General features: G+C 33.8%; 3 protein-coding genes across 7 annotated transcripts in view; all 3 read right to left on the bottom strand.

The window, feature by feature from the left end:
* Positions 1-205: 205 nt before the first annotated feature.
* On the bottom strand, positions 206-25,272 carry LOC125817494 (uncharacterized). Of its 5 annotated transcripts, XM_049497036.1 has the most exons (5): positions 24,491-25,272; positions 13,182-13,265; positions 1,826-1,859; positions 1,410-1,665; positions 206-548 (listed from the first exon to the last, which is right to left on the bottom strand). In XM_049497036.1, the coding sequence occupies exons 1-4, from the start codon at positions 25,213-25,215 to the stop codon at positions 1,447-1,449; spliced, it is 1,062 nt and encodes a 353-aa protein (XP_049352993.1). In that variant the 5' UTR covers positions 25,216-25,272; the 3' UTR covers positions 206-548; positions 1,410-1,446. The 5 variants fall into 5 exon arrangements, with proteins under 5 accessions (XP_049352993.1, XP_049352992.1, XP_049352991.1 ...); XM_049497035.1 differs by lacking the exon at positions 1,826-1,859 and having other exon boundaries at positions 13,148-13,265; XM_049497034.1 differs by lacking the exon at positions 13,182-13,265 and having other exon boundaries at positions 1,826-1,943.
* LOC125817500 (protein trichome birefringence-like 42) lies at positions 6,906-10,414 on the bottom strand. The gene is made up of 5 exons (XM_049497043.1): positions 10,158-10,414; positions 9,429-9,600; positions 8,103-8,278; positions 7,869-8,027; positions 6,906-7,210 (listed from the first exon to the last, which is right to left on the bottom strand). Exons 1-5 carry the CDS (start codon positions 10,412-10,414, stop codon positions 6,916-6,918), a joined length of 1,059 nt encoding a protein of 352 aa, XP_049353000.1. The 3' UTR covers positions 6,906-6,915.
* A 2,171-nt stretch (positions 25,273-27,443) lies between the features above and the next one.
* The window catches only part of LOC125817497 (multiprotein-bridging factor 1b), a 62,292-nt gene continuing 61,974 nt past the window's right edge, over positions 27,444-27,761 (bottom strand). Inside the window, exon 5 of the mRNA XM_049497040.1 lies at positions 27,444-27,455. The gene's annotated coding sequence lies outside the window, so the exon portion shown is untranslated. The remainder of the gene's footprint in view (positions 27,456-27,761) is intronic.

Raw genomic sequence — 27,761 nt, 5'->3', positions numbered from 1 at the left:
CAAACTTGGACTTGTTCCTATTGACACTTATGAGACACTTCTCTTATGCATGGAAGCCACCTATCCATCAAATCATAATAACAACAGAGTAGACTATACGTAGAACTTACCCCTACCTGGTGGGGTTAGGGAGGCTGTTTTTGATAAACCCTCGGCTCAAGAACAGAAGAAACAAAACAGCAACAACAGCAAGATAAAAGCCACCTAGCCATCAACTTTCATTTATACATGAAAATTGAGATTCAAGATGCAAATACACTAGTGGAGCAAGATGCGTACAATAGTTCATTCCAAACATCTGAACAACAGCTACACACCAGTAGGTGCAGTCCGTCAATGCACCACTGGCAATTCTCGACTGGTGTCCATCTTTTCGTAGTTCTGTAAGCAGTATAATATCAAGTAAATTGACAGGCTTTGTCATTTTACTTGGGACACTTTTCACCAATGCCTCTCCTGGATATCTTTAACGTGGATAAGTTGATCCCTCTATTGGTTTTGTTTGTCCACTGCAATCCTTCACCTTTGGTTCATTCCAATCCTTGCCACTGAAAAGAGGAAACAGAATTAAGTTGAAGAAAATGGTCTAGAATTCTACAAGAAAAATCATATACTAAATGGAAACTTGCAAGAAAATGTGACTGATCTAACCCTGAATGCCGAAAGGGTCCATGGGATGATCTCGTAGTTCCTACAAGGTGAAGGTGGAGATGACGGGATCAGTCCATAAATTTTCCTTTCCTTTTGCCACATTTAGTTTAAAGGACCAAATTCATATTTCTTTTTAGAAGATGTGTCAGATTGGGTTTAACTTCACTTTCACGGGCAAGAGGGAAATACTTATAGCGAGTAAAGAACAATTTCAGTAACCTTTCATTTTTCCATTCAACAAGATTATTAGTCATTTACATTCTAAATGAACATCACATTTAGTATACATTGAATTCAATCAAATGAATACCACAATTACCAGATATATATTCAGTATTAAACATCACTATCAAATATGGCAAATATTACCAAATTTCTGTTCTAAAGAAGCAATTCTTAGTACATTTATGGGAGAAACTTCTTGATATATTTCATGCAAACGCAAATATTTGACTTCGGTACATTTAGGTTATCTGCAAAGTTAAATGAAATCTTGTTAAAGATCTCGGGTCGTGGATCAAGAAAGATGTGTTTCGAAGGAGAAGCATTCATAGATTTCCTAGAAGAAACGAGCAATTGACTTTGATTACCTCTACCAACAAAGGTTCCGTTGTTATCCCGAGATTCAACCCGACTGCCCATATTGGCACGTTGATTCATTACCATAGGCACTACTAGTTGTGACTAAGCATGACAAAATAGATTACAACAAGACATAGAACTAGCATGATCATGTCGGGCTATCAGACCAATTTTACCTATATGCTGATCAACTCATCGGATTCTTAAGAAGCATTAAGACACAGTTTGACTAAGTCTCAAAATGTCCATCAGCAACCGACTGACAGAAGTCTTTATTTCATCTGGTATTACTAGCTGAGGAGGAACTGATTCCAGTGCATACAGAATAATGACCCTCAATACAGCAGCCAAGTGTAAATTTGTCCTATCGCCTTTCCTGACATTCTGATTCACAAACTTGCATGATGCTTTTAAGGCACATTTGCTGCATACCTGAAGTAAAGGCACGTAACATTTTAGATCATAAGGGGTATATAGAAGGAAGGTGGAAGAAAATTTGAGAATGTCCCAAAGAAAATTTTACGTAATCTTATTTGATCTTAGGAGCAGTGAAAGGAAGTGATGAAGTTTCTTAAGAGCAAAAGTGACTCACATTATCTTCTTGAATTCTGAAATATTTACGCAACCTCTTAGCAGATAAAACATTCTGCTTTGCAATAGAAGGGCAACCAAAAAGGGCGACTTTTTTCAGGTCACTGCCAGACAACCATCTGAACAACCAAGTTTAGTAGATTAAGGAACTGAATGAAGAAAGCTAAGGGGCATAAAGCAGTGTCTAAACTAAACGAAGAAAAACATCCTGAACACAGTACAAGCGACATGTGGGAATTCGTCAAGATGAACCATTCCAAACGAAAGACAGCATCAGTCACCTTTTCAAGTCCGGAAAAGGGCCAAAAATACCTGTAACCTATTGAAATGGTTCACAAATACCCTCCGTTAACCTTTAGGTCTAAAAGTACCCGTAACATTTTTTTAGGGGGCTCAAACATACCTCTGAAACTTATGGATTTGGGTCTTAAAAAAACTTAAAAGGGCAAAAAATACCCCTAACGTGTTGAAAATGGCTAACAAATACCATTTGTTAACCTTTTAGTCTAAAAATACCCTTAATTTTTTCTTTTGGGCTCAAACATAGCCTTGAAACTAACGGACCAGCCGGGGTCAAATTTGGGTCTATAAAATAGTCATGTATCATTCTAAGCTTGCCACATTTTCAATATAGGATTAAATTAAATCCCACTCATTTATTAAAACCCAACCCGTTTTCATTTTACAAATTAATCACCCAATACAATCTTTTCTCCCCAAAGCTTTCGTCATTTCCTAGAAGCTTAGATGTGATAGGCGATTTAGGGCTAATCTTTTGTACTTCAATCGGGAGATTGGAAGTTGAAGGATTCTTCTTGAAGAATCAATTTCAAAAGTCTTGTTATTAAGGTAATTCTTTTTACTACTATATATAGAACTTTTTCTATTTTGATTTGATGCACTTGAGTGGAGGGTGTTTCGGAAACAACCTCTCCACCTCCACAAGGTAGGGATAACGTTTCCGTACACTCCACCATCCGATCCCTCCCCAGACTCACAAGTAGGATTCCCCATAGCATCTGTTATTTCCTCTAAGCTTAGACGTGATAAGTGATTTACGGCTAAACTTTTGTACTTCAAACGGAAGATTGAGGGTCATAACTTCATTGGATGTTTAAGGATTCTTCTTCATAAATCATTTTCAAAGTTATGAAGAAGAATAGCAATCTCTTGGTGATCTCTACCAAACTGCCTAGCTTGCATACTTTACAAAATCAAGGGCATAGCTATTCTCGAAGCAAGTAATATCAAACTTCTTCCTAGGCAAAAAGTATGAATCTTTAAAGTACCTTCATTGTATAAATGTGTCACAAACATCACCATATCAGGTGGAAGCTCTTTGTAGTTTGTACACAGTATGATCCTCAGTAGTCAACACCATCAACTTTCTTAAATCTACACTCTCATTATCCTCCTCATCCACAAACAATTTGTTTAACTTTTTACTCTTTCCTTCATTTTCCAACACCCCATTATCATTTCTAGCCTCCATCCTCTATTAGCTTTTCCAATTTTCTTCCTCATCAGGAACATTATTCAGTTTACAAACTGTTAGCTTCTATGTTTGCACAAGGCAAAGACAAATACTTCCCATATTTACCCAATAATTAGCATACAAATTCTATCAAAAATGTCATTGTTAAAGATTTCGGTAGACTAACAAAACACAAATTAGACTAATAAACTTCGATGAATAAACTTAACACACAGAAAACTAATAGTAATAGTAGCAATCATTATGAAAATGGGTGAATGTAAGTAAATTGATTCTTACTTAACAATCTCTTGGTGATCTCTACCAAACTGCTTAGCTGCATACGTTATAAAATTACGGGCATAGCTATTCTCGAAGCAAGTAATGTCAAACTTCTTCCTAGACAGAAAGTTTGAATATTTAAAGTACCCTTCATTGTATAAATGAGTCACAAACAACGCCATATCAGGTGAAAGCTCTTTGTACACAGTATGATCCTCCATACTCAACGGAGTCGACTTTATTGATTTTACACTCTTAACCTCCTCATTCATAAACAATTCATGTAATTTCTTACTCTTCCCCTTATTTTCCAATACCCCATCACCATTTCTAGCTTCCTTTTCATTTTTCCTCATCTCTAGCAAAACCCTCACTTCTTCCTCCAATTTTTCCAATTTACCCTTCAATTCTTTGTTTTCAGATTTTTCTAACAGACCAACAGCTTCTTGGAAGAAAACACCCAATGGTTTCTTTGCTTCACTATCTGAACTAGGTGATTCTTTCTCAATCTGAGCTGAAAACGAAAAGGGTCTCCCCAAAAATGATGAAAATTGATATGGGGTTGAAGAATTCAAGCATGTTGATGCTATTGTTAGAAAACGCCAAGAATTGAACTTTCTCAGGTATATCATTGGTGAGCTTTTTGGTAATTTGGTCACTGAACTGAACGATTGATGAGCATATACAGGGAAGATGAAGTTCCGCCATTAGAAGGCTTTTAGGGATTTTGCAAGCAATACATCTATTTGGGCCCAAATAAAACAACATGGAGTTCCTTATGGGTCGGGTTGGGTTAGGGGTTAGTTTTGTTTTTAGATTTTTCACTTCGATTGGTTAAAATATTTATTTAATAAAAATAGAGAAAATAAGTTCTATAAGTAATAATCTATGTTGATTCAGTCTTGTTCATATTTTACATATCTCATCTTTACTCCACCCTAATATGTATCTTCGGTGTTCCACCTTTTTATGTTTCATAGTATTTCTTTTGATTATATGAAATTATTGTTAGAATTTTGCTCATATACCGAATACAAAAAGAAAAATAAGCATGAGATTTCTTTATTTTTCTAGAAATTAAATTTTAAGAAACAATCTTCATGAAAATTATTTTTTTATACCATAACCTAAAGTTTTTATGTTTTTGTACCGATTGCTTAACAGATTAGTGTTTGTTTTTTATTTCTTGTATTTCAAGTACTTAACTTTAACTTTTGTTACTTATTTAATGGGGATTTCTGGACAAAAGTATCTTTACCTATTTGAAGCTAATTCGATCGGAGGAGGACCAATGGAAAATGGACTAGAAAAATTTGTTGGAGAAGTAGTATATTGGTACCAAAATTAAAACTCTTTACCGAGGACAAAATTTGAGAAGATTCAAGTCGAAGTAAGGTAGTATTAGCTTCATCTGCTTCTTCAACCTACCTATCTATGTAAAGTTCTTTGATTATAAATTATCGCACTCATACTTATGGTGTCATTTCTTCTTATTGACAGGTCAGACTGGAGGATAATTACATAGTATTTAAAATTTATGGAGAAGATATGAGAAGAAGATTACTTCTCGTTAGAATTTCAGTATCATATTCTTATAACTTTAACTTAACTTGATTTTTTATTATAGAGTGGTGATAATATATGCATTTTGTACCTAATATTTGATCGACCTCATTGAGACGTAATAAAAGGAAGTGAACACATGTGGATATTAAAGATGATAAAGCATAAGCCCAAGGTAAGGTAAGAAGAAGATTGAAGAATAAGTGTTTTAGAAGACACGTTAATATAATTAATGTATTAAATATTGGATGAAATGTTTAAATCGTGAGATAATGACATTAGTTGGTGACTAATGCTTTGTAATGCAATTTAATATTATGTTAGTTAACAAATGCTTATTTGACCCTTTTAAACAAACATATCATTGATATTTTATTCTCAAATGCAAATTTTGTTAATTATATATTTTATATTTGTTTTGAGGCATAAATGATTCCAATTCATATTGTATCATATGTGTTGGAATGTTACCCTTGTCTAAATTTTCAAAGTTTTGCCTTATCAGGCAAAATTATATACAACAAGGCAACATATGTATTGTGTTTATAACGAAAAGTTCTATCTCAAGATAACAATAGTTAAATGTTATATATATATAAAAAAAATAGAATAGTTATTGAGCTAATTTTTGTATTATGTTGCAGGCTTTGTATACAACAGGTAAAGTTATGTATAATATAGATAATAAAAAGTTTTGCTTCGAGACAAAAATAATCGAAATTTATAACATAAAATGTAGAATAATTATCAAATTAAATTTTGTCTTATGAGGCAAATCTTGTATACAACTTGTTAAGATATACATACTATATATAATAGTAAGAAGTTTTGACTCTTTGAAAATGTAAATGAAAATAAAATTAGTCTTACTAATGAAATAGTTTTACATCTTTACAATTAACTATTATTGATACTTGCAAAAAAAAAAAAAAAATTTCATCTGTGTTTTTAATCGCTTATTCTTTTTTTAAAAAAATCATTTGATTTCCTTAATTATCCACATGGAATGCCATTTGATGCCATTTGTAAATAAAAAGAGAGAATGTACACCATACACCATCATATATTAGTCAAGATGTGTTTTAATAAATAATTAGTGATATGAAATACAAATACTCGACAGTTTAGATGTGAAACTCGCAAAAAAATAAATCAAGTAAATATTTTACTTCCTACATGTACACAAAGTTAGACTTCTGAAACTTGTCCGCAATGTTAGAAGACGAACTCCTCAAAGCTACTTTAAGCCATTTTAGTGCAAACCAAAAGGACTGAAGCTGTTAGATGTTGCTCAGTCCTGAATAATCTTGTTATAACTTAACAATCAAAAAGCTCTATGTCGAACTTCAACATAAATAAGTTATAGATATTTCTCTGACCTTATCAAAAGGTTGGAACTGAGTATAATATTCTAGTGATGACTCATCTAATCGTCCACGTCTTGGACTTATTCCTATTGAACCCTTAAACTACTCAAAAAGTATACTTATTAGACACTTTTCTTATGCGGGGAAGCCACCTAGCCATCAAACCACCACCACCACAACAACATATCCAGTATAATCTCACAAGGTGGGTTCAGAGAAAGTAGAATGTATGCAGACCTTACCCCTACCTTGTGAGGTTAGGGAGGTTGTTTTCGATAAACCCTCGCTCAAGAATAGAATAAACAAAAAAGCAATAACAACAGCAAAATAAAAGCCATCTAGCCATCAACTTCCATTTATATATGAAAAATTGAGATTCAAGATTCAATACACTAGCTTCAAAAATCATTTCTGGAGCAAGATTGTGTACAATAGTTCATTCCAAGCATCTGGAACACCAGCTACACACCAGTGGCTGCAGTCGTTCAACCCGCCACTAGCAACTCTCGAGGGGTGTCCGTCTTTTCGTAGTTGTGTAAGCAGTGTAATATCAAGTAAATTGACAGGCTTTGTCATGTTACTTAGGACACTTTTCACCACTGCCTCTCCTCTATATCTTTCACCAGGATAAGTTGATCCCTCTATTGGCTTTGTTTGTCCGCTGCAGTCCTTCACCTGTGGTTCATTCCAATCTTTGCCACTGAAAAGATCGAGAAAACAGAACTAAGTTGAAGAAAATGGTCTAAAATTCTACAAGACAACCCATATACTAAATGGAAACTTGCTAGAAAATGTGATTGATCTTCAGTTCGTTGAGACTAAGGTGTTGTTTGGTTCATGGTATAACGTACTAGTATGTTGGGATTAAAAAGGACAGTCCGGTGAATGAAGCATTCTGCGTTCACGGAAGGGCCAAACCCCAAGGGGATGTAGTGTAGGAAGCCTACCATGACACAAGCATTAGAGATTAATGCCACGACTTGAACCCGTGATCTATAGGTCAGATGGAGACAAGTTTACTGTTGCTCAAAGGCTTTAAGATCACTATTGTCTTTCAATAGTTTAAATTCTCGTATTGCTGATACATGTACACCTATTATTTCACATTCTATCCGCAGAGAATAATACATCGTATAACTTATTTCGGACAATTATTTTGTACTGCCAACCAACCACTGCATTAGTCATGCACTCGGAGATTGTTCTTTTCGTATACAACCAACTAAACAGTGCATTAGTTATGTGTCCGGGAAACAGAACACTGTATTTACTCAATCCTGGATCAATCATCTTAATACGATCAACCAAACAAGCCCTAAATGTTTATGAGAGAAATGAGAAGCTGTGATAGAACTTACCGAGCATGAACAGCAGAAATTCCTTGGAAGAACACTTTAGTCACAGCAGGATTAATGTTGGAATCGATCCATTTAGCCCAAGTAGTTAAAGCAATCTTGTATGCTGCCATATGGTCCATCTCCTTGTAGAGTTTGTCACCAACTTGAAAATAGTCCCACCTGTGGACAAAAAGAACAGGACAATGTAAAACAACGAAGTTCGGTTTCTAGTAAGTTAGTGAAGAAGAAGTGTACGTTTGTTGGCGTCCAGTATGTATCCACCAATGGTAGCTATTAAAGATCAAGACATCAACTCCTTTCCACAGCTCAGTCTGGCTGAGAGTGTCAAGCTTGAGAACTCGTCCTACTTTCTCAACCACTAAGTCAACGAGAAATCCGTCTTTCAAGAATGTGACTGTGAACTTAAACTCCTTCAGAAGAAAAAAAGAGAGCATGAGAAAGAAGGGAAGAATACATATCAGAAGTTTTGGAACAAGAAGAGATTTTAGTGTTTATCAAATCCCACAACAATCTATGTTGCTTGAATCTTCCAAAGAAATGTTGTGTACTCGTGTATGGTCCTCCGAAAATGCAATACTTTCAGAGGATCTGACACATACCTGGCGACATTTTTGGAGGATCCGAGCAAACATAGACAATAATAAAATGTCATGCTAGCAGCAGGGTTATTACTGAATCTATTTCAAGTATTTTAGCAGTTGATGCTTCTTTATGTCGGATAGAAAATTCATCGTTGGCTAAGTATTCGAAGAACGATTGCAGTTTAACATCTTGGCACTAACCACAACAAGTATATATGAAAATTTGCTAAATCGAAGAATCTAGCACATATTGAAAGAATTCCAGCAATTAACCCCTCTGCAAGAAATAAGATCATTTACTAATATGTTATCAATCTTATAACATGCTAGCATTGTTGAAATTGGAGTCAGATCATATCGAATCATACTAAATCAATTAAATTAGGAGTACTACTTGTTTTTGCAAGCTTTAATTCCTCGCGAGACAAAAGGAAGCAAATACTTTTCGCAAGTGACAGGAACTTTTAACCTGTCAAAATCCCGACTTTTACTCTAATCAAAAGACTAACAGCCCCTATTGAACACAGGTCGCCAAACTACGACCAAGAGTTTTGCCTTTTTAAGTGTCAGTCACGGCCTTTTGAAGCGCTAGTCATGTACACACGCCAGGCTTTATAAAGTCAAAAAAAGCTTTGATGACTAAAGGTTTGTACTACAGAATGGAGAGTGATGGGAAGAAGGGGCTTCCCTCGATTGGTCCGAACGTTGGAGCACTTTTACCAACAACAACAACATATCCAGTGTAATCCCACTAGGTGGGGTCTGGAGAGGTTATGATGTACCCAGACCTTACACGTACCTCGTGGAGGTAGAGAGGTTGTTTCCGAAACACCCTCGGCTCAAGTAACTCATACAAATCAACGTTAAAAATAGCATACAGACGCAATGCAAACATAACAAATAATAACAAAATCATTTACAGAGAATTCAAGTCTACCAAATAGAAGATGATAGAGGGACAACGATTAAATTGACCTACCGGGAATGAGAGAACGGAACGTTCCTTTGTGCTGTCAAATGTGTAATTAGAATTTGGAACTGCAGCATGAAGCATACATGCTAGTGATTGCCACTGGTTACTGCTCAAAGAATCTCCCACAAACATGAAGTTTTTGCCTCTGAAGTTTTTCAGAAGATTTTCACCATTGAACCTACATACACCATAAAAATGCATTCAAATTTGTATATAGTGAAATTATAATACTCCCTACGTCCCAACTTATGTGACATCTTTTGAATTTTGAGAGTTAAACAGTTCTTCTTTGACGACGATCTTTTCATATGTCTATAAAATATTTTAAAGTATTGATTAATGTTATTTATACTACTTTTTTTAGTAGTTTCCAAATATATAAATTTTATTTTAAACAAAAAAATTAATAATTTCATATCCGAATTCAGTTGAAATTCAAAAGTTTGACTCAATCAATGTCACATACATTGAGATACTACAACAATAACAACAATATACAGTATAATCTAACAAGCGGAGTTTCGAGAGAGAGTAGTGTGTACGCATCTCAAACACGCCAACAACAACTACACCTCACTCCTAAACAAGTTACAAGTTGTGGTCGACTATATGAATATCTACTTCGTCATTTAAGCTCATTTTATATCATCATCATACTAACAAAAACAACAAACAAAATTTAAAAAAAACACAAATCATTGGAATTTAGGTGGAACAAAGAAAGAAATTTCTTACTTTGGGAGGTCACAATCAGTAGGCTGCCATCTATATTTGAGATAAAATTTATCTTTTCTTCTATTTTTTATGCAATTTAGACCTTGGTTTATAAATGGACACTTCAAAGAATCATAAATTGGATAAGATTCATCAAAAATCCAACTTCCTTCAAAAACATTACAACTGTTCAATTGTTGTTCTTCATAAGATAGTACTATTAATAGATGCAAAAAAACAACAAAAAGGTAAATTTTGGTATTCTTTTTAGTAGACATGGTGAAAAATTTAGAACTCAAATTGAGAGCTCTAAAAATTGAGTAAAAAGAAAAAAGAAAATTGTACTGTTTTATAATAATTTTATGTGTAGATTTTTGGTGTGTGATTAATTAGTTGGTTGTTCTTTTGTTAGTGGTACAAACTAATTAGTGCACTAATTAGTAAGGTAAGCAACTGAATAATGGTCAAACATATATTTGAAGATAAATTTTCAAAATATATGGTCAAATATATATTTAAAGATACATTTTTAAAATATCTGGTCAAATATATATTTAAAGATAAATTTTTAAAATATATGGTCAAACATATATTTGAAGAAAAATTTTAAAATCTGATTCAAAATATATAGTCAAACACTACCATAATGTTCAAATATATATATTTAAAGATAATTTTTTCAAATATGTGGTCAAACATATATTTGAAGAGAAATTTTAAAAATTCGATTCAAAATATATAGTCAAAAACACTACCATAATTTTTATTCATTATATCTCAACTCTCCATAATTGAGGTGTTTGTAGTGTTCATGAGCAATTACTACTAAAATATAATAAGAAAAGAATTTCAGATAACTATAAATCACGACAGATAATTTTCAAATGAAAAAAGTATTTATCTATCTTACTTCTTTTTTAGTCCTTTTTTCAAAAATAAAAATATTTTTTAAAATTTAGTAGTGATTTTTAAATATCAACATTCCATATAACATATTAAAATCACAATATTAGAAAATATTTGACACATTATAAATAACTTTAACTTAAGATCATAAAAGAATTAAAAATACTTTTTAAAATTTATATCCAATCAAATTACAACACATAAATTAGAATAAAAGAAATATTGGACACAAAATTAGCCTTGTCGTGCGATTTATACTTTCACTAAATTAAATTGAAAGAACCAATACATCCCCGACGAAACACAATCTTTACTTTCTTTGTCGCTTTATTTACTTTGAGATTTTAAATTTAACCGAACTTCAAATGGAAATACAAAATTCTAAGTAGAAGATTAAAAAGAAAAATGTTTTACTTTTTCGATTTTGAGAAGTTTATACTTTCTTTGTCTCAATTTATTTGGTACCTTTTGAATTTTGAGATTCAAATTAGTATTCTTTTATCATAATTCTTTTAGATATCTTTTAAAAAATTTAAACTAGATAACATATCTGCGCTTCGCGCAGTAATCGATGATCTCATTAAGATTATGAATGATCATTTTCTAATATCCGAATATTAGAAATTTGATATTATCACATATTAAGAACTTGAAAGATTGTATAATAATATTCCTATGTTTCAATTTATATAACATACTTTTTTTTGCCTATTGCTAAAATAATGTCATATTTCTGTAATTAAAATTTAAAATTCCAATTTTATCCTTAATAAAATAATTGTAGAGGGACAAAATTTTAATACTATACATATACTAATGTTGGAATCTCATTCTAATTTCCACCCAACTCTTTAATCTTAAGAACTTCGATTTTAGGAATGAGTCAATGATTGATCTATGATCGTTGGTCTAACCTAACTCTTTAATCTTTAGAACTTCGATTTTAAGAATGAGTCAATGATTGATCTATGATAGCCAAAAAGGTCCATGGAATGATCTCGTAGTTAAAACAAGATGGAGATGATGGGATCGGTCCATGGATTATCTTTTTCTTTTGCCACAATTAGTTCAAAGGCCAATTTCATATTTCTTTTTAGAGGATGTGTGGGATTAGGTTTAACTTCACTTTCACAGGCTAGAGCGAAATACTTGTAGAGAGTAAAGAACGATTTTACTTGCCTTTCATTTTTCCATTCAATAAGATTATTATATGGACATTGAATTCAATCAAATGAATATTAATAAGTAATATTTTCAGTATTAAACATTGATAACAAATAGGAAAGTATGATCAAATTTCTGTTCTAAATAAGTAAATTCTTAGTACATCCATGGGAGGAACTTCTTGATATATTTCCTGCAAATTTCAGTACATTTAGGTTATCTGCAAAATTGAACGAAATCTTGTTGAAGATCAAGAAAGATATGTTTCGAAGGAGATGCATTTACAGTTTTCCTATAAGAAACGAGCAGTTGACTTCGATCACCTTGACCAACTAAGGTTCAGTTGTTATCCAGAGATTCAACCCCACATCCCATCTTGGCATGTGGATTCATTACCTGAATACCATAGGCACTACTAGTCGTGAATAAGCATGACAAAATGTAGTGCAACCAGGCGTAGAACTAGCATGATCCTGTCGGGATTATAAGCACCTCACTGACAATGAGACCAATTTTACCTGTATGCTGCTGATCAACTCATCGGATTCTGAAGAAGCGTTTAAGATACAGTTTGACTAAGTCTCAAGATGTCCATCAGCAATCGACTGACAGAAGCCTTTATTTCATCTGGTATTACTAACTGGGGAGGAACTGATTCCAGCGCATACAGAATAATAACCCTCATTACACCAGCCAAGTGTAAATTTGTCATATCGCCTTTCCGGAGATTCTGATTCACAAACTTGCATGATGCTTTTAAGGCACATTTGCTGCATACCTGAAGTAAAAGCACGTAAAGTTTCAGGTCATAAGGGGAATATAGGAGAAAGGTGGGAAGAAATTCGAGAATATACCAAAAAAGGAAATTTTACATAATCTTATTTGATCTTAGGAGCAGGGAAGAGAAATGATGAAGTTTCTTAAGAGCAAAAGTGACTCACATTATCTTCTTGAATTCTGAAATATGTACGCAACCTCTTAGCAGATAAAACGTTCTTCTTAGCAATAGAAGGGCAACCAAAAAGGGCGACTTTTTTCAAGTCACTGCCAGACAACCATCTGAACAACCAAGTTTAATAGATTAAGGAACTGAATGAAGAAAGCTAAGGTGTATAAAGCAGTGTCTAAACTAAACAAAGAAAAACATCCCGAACACAATACAAGCGAAATGTGGGAATTCGTCAAGATAAACCATTCCAAATGAAAGACAGCATCAGTCCATACCTTTCAAGTTCAGAAAAGAGCCAAAAATACATGTAACCTATTTGGTTCACAAATACCCTCCGTTAACCTTTAGGTCTAAAAGTACCCATAACGTTTTTTTGGGGGGCTCAAACAAACCTCTGAAACTAATGGATTTGGGTCTTAAAAAAACATAAAAGGGCCAAAATACCCCTAACGTATTGAAAATGGCTAACAAATACCATTTGTTAACATTTTGGTCTAAAAGTACCCTTAACGTTTTCTTTTGGGCTCAAACATTGCCCTAAAACTAACGGACCAGTCTGGGTCAAATTTGGGTCTTTAAAATAGTCACGTATCATTTTAAAGCTTGCCACATTTTCAATATAGGATTAAATTAAAGCCCACCATTTATTAAAACCCAACCCGTTTTCATTTTACAAATTAATCACCCAAAACAATCTTTTCTCCCCAAAGTATCTATCATTTCCTAGAAGCTTAGATGTGATAGGCGATTTAGGGCTAAACTTTTGTACTTCAAACTGGAGATTGGATGTTGAAGGATTCTTCTTGAAGAATCAATTTCATTCTTCTTGAAGTCTTGTTATTAAGGTAATTCTTTTTACTGCTTTATATGAAACTTTTTCTATTTTAATTTGATGCACTTGAGCGGAGGGTGTTTCACAAAAAACCTCTCCACCTCCACAAGGTAGGGATAACGTTTCCATACACTCTACCCTTCCCAGACCCACTAGTAGGATTCCCCAAAGCATCCGTTATTTCGTCGAAACTTAGAGGTGATAGGCGATTTAGGGCTTAACTTTTGTACTGCAAACCGGAGATTGTGGGTCATAACTTCATTAGATGTTGAAGGATTCTTCTTCATAAATCATTTTTAAAGTCTTGTTATTAGGGTAAAAAAATTTAATGCTTTATATGAAACTTTTTCTATTTTGAAATAATGCACTTGAGCCGAGGGTTTTTCGGAAACATCTCTACCTCCACAAGGCAGGGATAAGGTTTGCGTACTCTCTACCCTCCTAGATCCACTTGTAGGATTACACTAGGTATGATGTTGTTTTTTGTATGAAACTTGTTATGGTTTGGGATTTCTATATTCTTGGCCATCAATAAAAAAAAATTACTCCAATCATGTTGAAGCAATGCTTTCTATTGAAGCTAATTTTTTTACTCCATCTGTGTTGAAGATTTTAATGGCTTTGTTTACTACTCTTTCTGTCCCAATTTATGTGACGCCCTTTCCTTTTAAGTTTGTCCCAAGAAGAATGTCACATTTCTATAGTTAGAGAAATAACTTAACTTTAATATTTCACCTTTACCCTTAGTAAAATGATCTGAGGTTTATTTTAGACGACACATTTTAAAGTCCTCCCTTTTTTCTTAATTTTGTGCCAAGTCAAATGGTGCCTACATAAATTGGGACGCAAGGAGTAATTCTTTTTCGTATGTGTAACTTTAATATTTCACCTTTACCCTTAGTAAAATGATCTAAGGTTTATTTTAGACGACACATTTTAAAGTCCTCCCTTTTTTCTTAATTTTGGGCCAAGTCAAATGGTGCCTACATAAATTGGGACGCAAGGAGTAATTCTTTTTCGTATGTGGTCCTTGATTTGTCAGAGATTTATGGTTATTGAATTGGTGGATGGGGGTTATTTATTTATATGTGGTCCTTTTCTTTGTTGTATATCGTTAGATTCCAATAAATAAAATTATTTATGTACCTATGTGATGTGGAGTTAACGATAGGTTTCAGGTTTGGAGACAAATTCTAGAGACTAAAGGGTTGAGGTTGAGCAAGACCAAGACTGAATACTTAGAGTGTAAGTTCAGTGAAGCTACACATGAGGTCCGCGTAAAAGTGAGGCTTGATGCTCAGGTCATCTCCAAGAGAGGATGTTCCTAGTATCTAGGGTCATTAATTCAAGGTAATAGGAAGATCGACAAGGATGTCACACATCATATTGATGCGGGATGAGCAAAATGGAGGCTTGCTTTCGGAGTCTTGTGTGATAAGAAGGTACCACCAAAATTTAAAGGTAAGTTCTACAGAGTGATGGTTAGATCGACTATGTTGTATGAGATAGAGTGTTGACCAGTCAAGAAATCATATGTTTTTAAGATGAAAATTGCAAAGATGAGAATGTTGAGGTTGATGTGTGGGCATCCTCGGAGGGATAAGATTAGGAATGAATATATCTAGGACAATGTAGGAGTTGCCAAACAAGTGGATGAGATAAGGGAAGCGAGGTTGAGATGGTTTGGACATGTGAAGTGGAGAAGTTAGATGCTTAGTGAAGAGGTGTGAGAGGTTGGCAATGATTGGCATCAAGAGAGGTGGAGGCAGGTCGAAGAAGTATTGGGAGAGGCCATTAGACAAAGACATGGTGCATCTTGAACTTATTGAAGACATGACCTTAGATAGGAGGTATGGAGGTCGTAGATTAGGATACAAGGTTAGTTGATAGTTGAGCGTTCTCTCGCTTTCCTTAGGTATAAGATTGGTGGTCATACTTGAACCTTCTTTCTTACTGGTGGTATGAGCATTATTATCGTAATTTCTTGTTCTTCGATCTCGATTATCACTTGTGCTTTTTGTGCCTTGGTTATCACATTATTTTGTTGTCATTACTATTCTTTCCTCAGTATGTTGTGTGTTTCTCCCATTTCACATTATTTAATTGTTGTTACTGCTCTCATTTATGTACTCCCTTTTTCAAATTGCTTTATTTTAAGCCGATGTCTAGCAGAAACCTCTCTATCTCTACAAGGTAGGGATAAGGTTTGCATACAGTCTACCCTCCCCAGACCCCATTTGTGGGATTACACCAGGCATGTTGTTGTATATCTTTGGTGTAGTCCCTATTTCCTTTTTTTTATGGCTTGCATGTGCTAATTTCAAAAGAATGAATAAAAATGTGGACTTAATTTTTAATCATGGGGTATTTGGGTTCGAAAATCTCGCTTGATCTATAATAAAAGATGGTACACACGTGGCAAGGGTATGATGTAGACCTATTGTCATATATTGATATATGTTGAGAATACAAGGAAAAACTAAGGTTTAGTTCAAAACCCCTTGTCAGCGAAAGCAAGGGGTTTGCCTTCTTGGTCGAGCTCGTCGCACCGGGCTTGCCTAGTGAGGGTTACCTCTCCTATGTGGTTTGTGAGCTATTGCATATGAGCGGAGGTTTTACCCTGTGCGCATCCAAAAGGGTAGCGGCTGCGAGTTGACCTTGTCATCAAAAAAATAAAAACTAAGGTTTAGTGAGGTGAAGCACTTGTTAGTTACATGGCCACCTAGTAGGTTTTATGTAGTGGAGGTATTAGAGCCCTTCAATATTTGTTGTGTAGTGAATTCAATGTATTAAATAATTTACTGTAGATGAGGTTGAAGAGAATGCGATTGCACCTAGTACATCTACGGTACATGAAGAAACTTCAGTATGATGAATAATACTAGAAGCAATTCTTACATGTCGATCTACCAAAATCTTTCAACAATTACATTTCTAATATAACTTAGTTTGCTAATTATAGAAAAAAGGGGAAAGCATTTGTCTTTGTCTATGCCTTATAGAAGCTGACATTTCGTAAACTTGATATTGATTATGTTGTGGTGATCTCTACCAAACTGCCAAGCTTCATACTTTACAAAATCAAGGGCATAGCTATTCTCGAAGCAAGTAGTATCGGACTTCTTCCTAGGAAAAAAGTTTGAATCTTTAAAGTACCCTTCATTGTATAAATGAGTCACAACCATCACCATATCAGGTGGAAGCTTTTTGTACAAAGTATGATCCTACATAGTCAAAGATTGACTTTCTAAACATTATCAGTTTACAAACTGTTAGCTTCTATGTTTGCACAAGGCAAAGACGAATACTTTCCATATTTACCCAATAACTAGCATACTGAATTCTTTCGAAAATGTCATTGTTAAAGATTTCAGTAGATTAACAAAACACAAATCAGACTAATAAACTTCGATGAATAAGCGTAACATGCAGAAAACAAATAATAGCCATCAATGTAACTAAATTAATCCTTACTGAGCAATCTCTTGGTGATCTCTACTAAACTGCTCAGCTGCATACTTTACAAAATCATGGGCATAGCTATTTCCGAAGCAAGTAATATCAAACTTATTCCTAGGCAAGAAAATTGAATCTTGAAAGTAACCTTCATTGTATAAATGAGTCACGAACATCACCATATCAGGTGAAAGTTCTTTGTATACAGTATGATCCTCCAAACTCGACAATGTTGACTTTCTTGATGCACTCTTAACCTCCTGATTCAAAAACAATTCATGTAATTTCTTGCTCTTTCTCTCATTTTCTGACACCCCATTAGCGTTTCTAGCTTCCTCCTTCCTATTAGCTTTCTCATTTTTCCTCCTCTCCATCAAAACCCCCTTCACTTCTTCCTCCAATTTTCTCAACTTACACTTCAATTCTTTGATTTTAGTTTCATCCTCAATTTCTGATTTTTCGGACTTTTCTAAGAGGCCAACAGCTTCTTGAAAGAAAACACCCAATGGTTTCTTTGCTACTCTATCTGAACTAGTTGATTCTTTCTGAAACTGAACTGAAAACGAAAAGGGTCTCCAAAAAGATGATGGAAATTGATATGGGGTTGAAGAGTTCAAGCATGCTGATGGAAGAATTGTTAGAAAACGCCAAGAATTGAATTTTCTCAGGTATACCATTGGTGGGTGTTTTGGTTATTTGGTCACTGAACCATAGATGAGCATATAAAGGGAAGATGAGGTTCTGCCATTAGAAGGGTTTTAGGGGTTTTGCAAGCAATACATCTATGGCTTACCGCTGCGGACTCTAATTTGTATTGGGTTGGGCCAAAACAGAAGTACATGAAGTTCCTTATGGGCTAAATTCCCCAGTTTTTGCACAGATTGTCCTTCAAACGGACTAGTGTTTAATTTTTGTCTCTTTTTTATTTCAGGTGTTCAATTTTTCCTCTTGCTGCTGATTTAATGGGAATTTCTGGACCAAAGTCTAGACCTGATTCGGTCGAAGGAGGATTTGTGGACAAAAATGGACTGAGAGGATTTGTTGAAGGCGGAGTTGGTATTGGTACCAAAACATCTCTGGCACTGGCACTGGCACTTGAGAAGATTCGAGGAGAGATAAGGTACTGTTAGATTCCACTGCTTCTTTAACCAGCCTAAATGAAGTTCTTCGATTATAAATTACCACGTCTATACTTATGATGTGATTTCTTTTTATTGGCAGACATGTGCGCCGTGAAGTGCACGCAGAATATGGAAGGATATTAGACTTTCTGGAGAAAGTATGAAAGGAAGAAAAGTTCTTGTTAGATGTTCAGATATCTTTTTCTTGTAGATTTGACATGACACGATTCTTCTTATTGCAGGGTAACGATTCTCTGGATTTCAAACTTGAGAATTTTGTTTCACCTGGGGAGCAATCCACCTCACAGAAATGTAAGGAAAAGAAGCGGAAACGTGTGGAATGATGATGAGAAACAAACCACAGGTAAAAAGGAAGAAAAAGAAAACTGAAGAATAAGTGTTCCCGCAAGCACATCATTTATTGATGTATTGGGCATTGGATGGAACGTTTAAGTAGAACAATGATGTCATTAGACAGTGGCTAGTGCTTTGTAATGCAATTCAGGATTCTGTTAGTTAACAGATATTTGCTTGATCCTTTTAATCATACTATGGATGCTTTATCATTCTCCTGTGAAAATTTTTACTAATTATATTTTACATGTTTTAAGACAAGGGATTCCAACTTATAGTGCACCACACATGCTGAACTGTTGCCCATGTATTGTTGGTAAAGAGTATTAGGTGAGTTGCTTTGAAAAAACTTCCAATTTATATACAACGAGACAACGTATGCATAGTAAATATACTGGAAGTTTTGCCTCAAGGAAAAAGTAGTTGAAATTTAATTTTATAAAAAAGAAGTAGAATAATTATCAAGCTAACTTTTGCCTTGTGAGACAACTTGTATACAACAAGTATTAGGGAAAGTTTTACGTCGAGGCAAAGTAGTTAAATTTTTATGGAAAAAAAAAAACAGGATAATCAATAATCATCAAGCTAAGTTTTGTCTTATGAGGTAAATCTTGTACACAACGAATCAAGATACGCATAGTGTATATAATAGGAAGTTTTGTCTCTTTGAAAAAATAGTTGAAATAAAACTAGTCTTATTAATTAAATAGCTAAAAATCTCTATAATTTGCCATTGTTGATACTTCAGCTCCTGGGTTTGAAATCTGAAGGAGTAGAGAAAGATGAAGTTACGAAAGAAGATGAATTGGGAAGAAACCTAAGCAATGGGCATAGGAGGGGTAATTTTCGTCCACTTATTATTAACTTAAAGTGTGAAAGGACAAAAAAAGTTATGTGGCATTTGTGCCAATGACCCAAAAAAATTCCCCCTAAAATTTTGGCTCGTTATTTTTTTGCAATACTAGTTGTTTAGTAAATGATTTAATTTATTCGTAATTCATAGACTTTTAAATCGTTCCGGTGCAGATGCAAAACAGCATCACTTCATACCATTTCAAGTTCGGAAAAGGGCCAAAGATATGCCTAACATATTGAAAATGGCTCACAAATGCCCTACGTTAACCAATTGGTCTAAACACACCCTTAAGTTTTTTTGGCTATAACATACCTGTGAAACTAACTGACCAAGCTAGGTCAAATTTGGATCTTCAAAAAAGTGGAAACAAGCCAAAAATACCCCTAACGATTGAAAATGGCTCACAAATACCCTTTGTTAACCTTTTGATCTAAAAATACTCATTAACATTTTTTTTTGGGCTCAAACATACTGCTGAAACCAACGGACCAGCCTGGGTCAAATTTGGGTCTTAAAATAGTCATGTGTCGATCTAAGCTTGCCACGTTTTTTATTCAGGATTAAATTAAAACCCACTTATTTATTAATACTCAACCCGTTTTCATTTTAAGAAATTTAACACCTGATACAATCTTTTCTCCCCAAAGCATCTGTTATTTCCTAGAAGCTTAGAGGTGGCAGGCAATTTAGGGCTAAACTTTTGTACTTCAAACGGCAGATTGTGGATCATAACTAATGTTGAAAGATTCTTCTTGAAGATTCAATTCCAAAGTCTTACTATTAAGGTAAAAAAAAAATTAATGCTTTATATGAAACTTCTATTTTTATTTGATGCATTTGAGCCCAGAGTTCAAAAAAATCATCTTGGAGACTGTGTAGTCTTTCAAAAATAGTTTCTCAGTCTCCACAAAGTAGGAGTAAGGTATGTATACACAGTACCCTCCATAGATCCCACTTGTAGGATTACACTGGGTATCTTGTTGTTGTTTGTATGAAACATTTTATGGTTTGGGATTTATATATACTTGTAGGGGTGTGCAAAAATCGAACCGACTGATAAATCGAACCGAAAAAAGTGTTATTCGTTTATTCTTATTGGGTTATAGGATTAATGGTTATTTAATGGTTTAAAAAAAAAATTATTAGGTTATCGATTCGATATTGATTTTTAATATTGGGTTATTGGGTTTACCGATAACCCATTAAGAATATAATAGTTAACTATTTTAATTTTTAGGCATACATAAATATCAAACAAAAAATATTAATATAATCATTATATTAGACTATAACTATTAAGACCCTACACAATTAATACTACTTAATTTGCTCTCTGCATTTACCCTTAGGTTTTAGTATTAATTTAGTCTTTAGGTTCACAACATCAAAACCTAAAGAACTAAGAACGGCGGCGGCTAGGGTTTGCAACGACGACGGCAAGGGCTAGGCAACTGCTAGGGTTGTGAATTGTGAGTATTTGCTATACTTTTACTACACTAAGCAGAATTTTTGCACTCAATGAATAATTTGATTTCTCTCTTCTTTATTTCGCAAGAAATTGTTGGACAAGTCGTATATTTGTTTTGAAAGCATTTTCTTGTCGATTAAATTGAAAACTGAACCGTTAAAGACCGAAATCGATAACAAATATCTTATTGGTTTGGTTATCGGTTTAGCATATTTAAAAACCGAAAACCGATAAACAGAACCGATGATACTTAAAACCGAACCGAATCGACCAATACACACCCCTATATTCTTGGCCTTCGATAACTATTTTTTACTCCAGTCGTGTTGAAGCTTTTAATGCTTTTTGTTGAAGCAGATATTTTTTACTCTAGCTATGTTGAAGCTTTTAATTGCTTTGTTTACAATTCCCTTTGTCCCAATTATGTGGCATATTTTCCTTCTATGATTGTCCTATGAAGAATGTTACCTTTCTATAATTAGAAATAACCCAACTTTCAAATTCCACTTACTCTTAATGAACCAATTTAAAAGCCCACACAAATATCTAAGGTTTATTCTAGAAAACACATTTCAAAGTCCTTTTCTCTTAAACTTTGTGTCAACTCAAATGATGCCACATAACTTGGGACGGAGAGAGTAATTCTTTTTTGTATGTGGCCCCTTCTTGATTTGTATGGTTATTGAACTGGTAGATGGGGTTATTTATTCGTTTATGGTCCCTTTATTTGTTGTATGTCGTTAGATCCAATATTTTTTCGATAATAGTGGTGTTCGCTGTTCGGACCAGTTTTCGTACACCTCAACTAATTCCACGGAATACTTGTCACCTCCCACCAGCAACAGGTAACTCTGCCACCAAGGCTAAGACACATGAGAAGAAATCACCTAGTGTTTTTGTCTCTGCTAGGATTTATGTTTTGTTATTGACTGTGGTGTCCACACTAGCTTTTGCATACCTCGACTAATTTCACGGGATACCTACCACCTCTCACTAGCAACAGGGTCTCTACTAAGATTTGAACCTCAGACCTCATAATTCCAATACTTTTTTGTGTTTGTATATCTCTGATGTGGTCCCTATTTCCTTTCTTTTATGGCTTGCATATGCTAGTTTTGGAAGAATGAATGAAAGGCATACTTAATTTTTAATTATGGTGTAATAGGGTCCAGAAACCTTAGTTCATTTATATTAAAAGATGGATACACGTTTGGCATGTGTATGATGTAGACCTATTGTCATATATTGAGATTTGTCGAGAATATAAGAAAAGGCTAAGGTTTAGTGAGATGATGTAGTTGTTAATTACGAGGCCACATGGTGGTTCTATGTATTGGAGGTGTTAGAATCCTTAAATATTTGTTGTGTATCGAATTCAATGTACTAAACAATTTGCACTAGATGAGGGTGAAGAGAATGTTTGCTCCTAGTATTATTGATCATTGCAAAGTTTCTTCTAGCACTATAGATTAGTGTTGTACTAATATGAGGGGAGAATTCAAGCTTAAAATGTTAAGAGTACCACTTGACTGAGGTGCATAGATGGAACTCTAAGGAGACTTATATACTGGTTTATGTGCCAACCAGCCCTACTAATGGTCTCAACCCCATCTTCAAAGCCATGTTTCATTGCTTGGAAGCACACATACATCCTAAGAAATCTTCTTTTACCTTCTGCCAGAGGTTCCTTGGATATATTTATCACCACATCAGAATCAGGATTACTCTCTCTCAATTCTTGGGCATATACCACTTCTCCAAAACAATCCTCTTAACTCTTTTCATCTTTAACTTGCTAACATTAAGCTTGAATTCTCCCTCCCAGTCTCCCCTCATGTTTGATCTTCTCATATCATTGCTCTAATACTTAGGACTATTCTGGACTTTTCTCCTAAAGTATTGTGCTAAAGTTTGAGCATCACCTCCATGATTCTGGTAACTTGGATTACAATGGTGATTTGGAGTTCAAAGTCTTGATCTTAAAAGGCTTGGTTTTGCCCATCCTTAAATATAAAACACTTGAAGGGACATTTAACGTCGCATTTATATCTAAGACATTTTGTGTCACTCTTTTCTATCTTCGAACTCTTACCATTAGCAATTGCATATAACTCTTCTAGCTTCTGGATATCTTTATAATTCATACTTTATCTAATCTTTGTACTTTGTCTAATTTTTCATTGATTTCTTTAGTCCTTTCCCTTCTAAACACCTTGAACTCCTCACTATATTAATCTCTAAATGCAGGGTCACATGTGTATCCGTCTTTTAGTATAGATCAAAACTGAGGTTTCCGGACCTAAATTCCCCCATAATTGAAAATCAACTCAGCATTTTCATTCATTCTACGGAAACCAGCACATGCAAGCCGTAAAAGAAAGGAAATAGGAACCAGTCCGGTGATATGAGAACAAAAAAAAATATTGGATCTAATGGCATACAATAAACAAAGGGACCACGAACGAATAAATAACCCCCAACCACGGGTTCAATAACCATAAATTGCCAACAAATAAATCAAGAAGGGACCACATACGAAAAAGAATTAGCAAACAGAGCCATGATTCTAAAATATACAAGTAGCTGTATTAGATTAGTGAAGTATGTGAGCAGAGAGAAGAGATGACTCTTTCACTAGACAGTGTCCCCGAAGCCTTCAATTCTACGGTTATCATATCTGCTAAGAATTTTTGGTAGACAATTTTGTGGATAAAAAGAGAGGCATTTGTAATCTGTTGCTGATCAATCTGGTACAGGTGTGTAAGATGAGTTCTTACACGTTAGACAATCTGATGATTTTATAAAGCAGTTACTCTCTTTTTCTATCTCTTTTCTGCTCATGAAAAAAAAAACATGGGCAAAGGAATATAATGGTGTCACTCATATCACTTAAGACATCACAAATCTAGGACGTCATATTCGGTATGACGTACTGAAGTCTGCCCAACATTTTTCTATACTGGAAGAATCCAAAAGAATGATTTATTCCCCAAACGCCGCAACATCATCAACGATTCGACGTTATCAGTTAACTAACAGTCAGCTTCTATCTTTGCATAAGATATAAGCAAATAATTCCTTCTTTTTTATTCAACAATTAGCATACTGAATTCATTGTTGAAGATTTAGTAGATTAGCAAAACACAAATCAGACTAACAAACTTCGACGATTAAACAACGTAACAAACAGAAAACAAATAGTAGCAATCAATATGTAAATGGGTGAATGTAACTAAATTGATTCTTACTTAGCAATCTCTTGGTGATCTCTGCCAAACTGCTCAGCTGCATACTTTACAAAATCACGGGCATAGCTATTCTCGAAGCAAGAAATATCAAACTTCTTCCTAGGCAAAAAGTTTGAATCTTTGAAGTACCCTTCATTGTATAAATGAGTCACAAACATCACCATATCAGGTGAAAGCTCTTTGAACACAGTATGATCCTCCATGCTTAACGGCGTCAACTTCCTTGATTTTACACTCCTAACCTCCTCATTCATAAACAATTCACGTAATTTCTTACTCTTCCCCTCATTTTCTGACACCCCATCACCATTTCCAGCTTCCTCCTTCTTATTAGCTTTCTCATTTTTCCTCTTCTCCCGCAAAACCCTCACTTCTTCCTCCAATTTTGTCAATTTACACTTCAATTCTTTGTTTTCAGTTTCATCCTCACTTTCTGATACTTCAGACTTTTCTAAGAGACCAACAGCTTCTTGAAAGAAAACACCCAGCGGTTTCTTTGCTACACTATCTGAACTTGCTGATTTTTTCTGAGACTGAGCTGAAAACGAAAAGGGTCCCCCCAAAGATGATGAAAATTGATATGGGGCTGATGAATTCAAGCATGTTGATGCTATTGAGTTAGGGGGGAGTTGAAGAATTGTTAAAAAACGCCAAGAATTGAATTTTCTCAGGTATATCATTGGTGGGTTTACTGGTAATTTGGTCACTGAACCATTGATGAGCATATACAGGGAAGATGAAGTTCTGCCATTAGAGGGGTTTTAGGGGTTTTGCAAGCAATACATGTAGGCTTACAGCTGCGGATTTGTATTGGGTTGGGCCAAACTAAAAGTACATGGAGTTCCTTATGGGCTAGGGGTGTGTTCGATTTTATGTTCGGTTGGTTAAAATATTTAAAATTGAGTGAAATAGTTTTCTAAAATGAAAATAGGGAAAATAAGTTTTAGAAGTGATAATTTATTGTTGATTGTATCTTTTTCATTCTCTAACATATTTTATCTTTATTACATCGTAATTTATATGGTTTGTCCCTCAAAAAAGTGATGTTTAATTTTTATTTTCGTATCTCAGGTATTAAATTTTTACTCTTGTTACTTATTTAATGGGAATTTCTGGGCAAAAGTATCTTTATCTATCTGAAGCTAATTCGATCAAAGGAGGACTAGTGAAAAACGGACCAGAAAAAATTGTTGAAGGCGAAGTTGATGTTGGTATCAAAAAGAGGACAAAATTTGAGAAGCGTGTAGCAGAGATAAGGTAGTGCTAGCTTCATATGCTTCTTCAACCTACTTATTTATGTGAAGTTCTTTAATAATAAATTATCATATTCATACTTATGGTGTGATTTCTTCTTATTCACAGAGAGGAGTATAATTTCATTCAACAACAGAAAAGATATTTAGAATTTATGGATAAGGTATGAAAAAAAAAATTACTTCTTGTTAGATATTCAGATATTATTCTCTTATAACTTTGACATGACTTGATTCTTTCTATTATAGGGTGGCGATCCTCTGGATTTCAAATTCATGTATGCTCCACCTAGAAGTCTATTGAAATCATTGGAATGCAATAAAAAGAAGCGAAAATTGGTAGATGTTAATGATGATAAAGCATAAGCCAAAGGTAAGAAGAATATGATTGAAGAATAAGTGTTTCAGCAAACACATTCTTAGTATTAACTTATTAAACGTTGGATGAAATGTTTAAGTTGTGAAATAATGACATTAGTCGGTGACTAATGCTCTGTAATGTGATTTAACATTATGTTAGTTAACAAATGTTTGTTTGAACCTTTTAAACATATCGTTGATGTTTTATTTTTATATGCAATTTTTTGCTAAATTATATTTTATATGCATTGAAGCATAAATGATTCCAACTTATAGTGTGTATCACAAGTGTTGGAATGTTGCCCTTGTCTAAAATTCTTAAGTTTTACCGTATGAGGCAAAATTTATATACAACAAGGCAAGATATACATTATGTTTATAATGAAAAGTTTTATCTCAAGATAAAAGTAGTTGAAATTCTATATCAAAAAAGTAAAATAGTTATTGAGTTGATTTTTGTGTTGTGTTACAGGAGAAACTTGTATACAACGAGTAAGTATATGTATAATGTGGATAATGAAAGATTTTGCTTCGAGAAAAAATAATCAAAAATTTATACCATAAAAAGGTAAAATAATTATCGAACTAAATTTTTTCTAATAAGGTAAATTTTGTATATGATGAATTAAGATATACATTCTATATAATAAGAAGTTTTGTCCGTTTGAAAATGTAAATCAAAATAAAATTAGTCATTGAATAGTTTTAAATCTTTAGAATTCACTATTATTGATACTTGCAACCAAAAAAAAATCATGTTTGTTTTTAATCACTGAGCTTAATTCTTGTTTAAATTTTTCCAATTGATTTCTTTAATTATACACATGAAATGTCATTTGATACCATTTCTAAACAAAAAGGAGTGTACACCACATACTATCATATATTAGTCATATATATTTCAATAAATAGTTGGTAATATGATATATAAGTACTTGATAGTTTAGATATGAAATTAGTAAAAAAAAAAACTTGCTTGTCCATATTTTTTTTTTATAAGGATACCAGTAAAATAAATATACATAAAGTATCACATTTTTGTGAATTTTCTATCTAAATTATCAAATATTTACTTTTTCTTGGCGGTGTGCAAAAAGCGAACCGACCAATAAATCGAAGCGAAAAAGTGTTATTAGTTTATTGCTATTGGATTAACGATTTTTTAATAATTTTATAAAAATAAATTATCGGGTTATCGATTTGGTTTTTGTTTCTCAATATTGAGTTATTGGATAAATCGATAACTCATTAAGACTATAGTAATTTACTACTTCATCCATCCATAAATATTACTAATCTCAATACCTTACTAGTTATTATCTTTGCTTTTTAGCCTTCTATTCACACTTTATGGTGACGTTGAGTTTAACTTCACATTATACAAAACGTCAAAAAATAAAGTAAGAATGTTATTCCTCTTAATTTCTCTTTATGTTACACTTGTAGAGTTCTTTTTATGTTGGTTAAATAAAAAATTGATAAAAAAAATATCTTATTGATTTAACATATTTTAAAACCGAACACTGATAAATCAAACTGATAATAGATAAAATTGAATCGAATCCACCGATGCATACCTTATTTCTATCTAAAATATCCCCAACTATTAATCAAGCATACCTCAATTATTGTTTTCTTTTCATATATATATATATATA

Source organism: Solanum verrucosum, unplaced genomic scaffold (genome assembly GCF_900185275.1).
Source record: "Solanum verrucosum unplaced genomic scaffold, falcon-dt-bn FXZP01000280.1, whole genome shotgun sequence".
NCBI classification, from domain to species: domain Eukaryota; kingdom Viridiplantae; phylum Streptophyta; class Magnoliopsida; order Solanales; family Solanaceae; genus Solanum; species Solanum verrucosum.
This window is presented reverse-complemented; position numbering and strand designations above follow the sequence as displayed.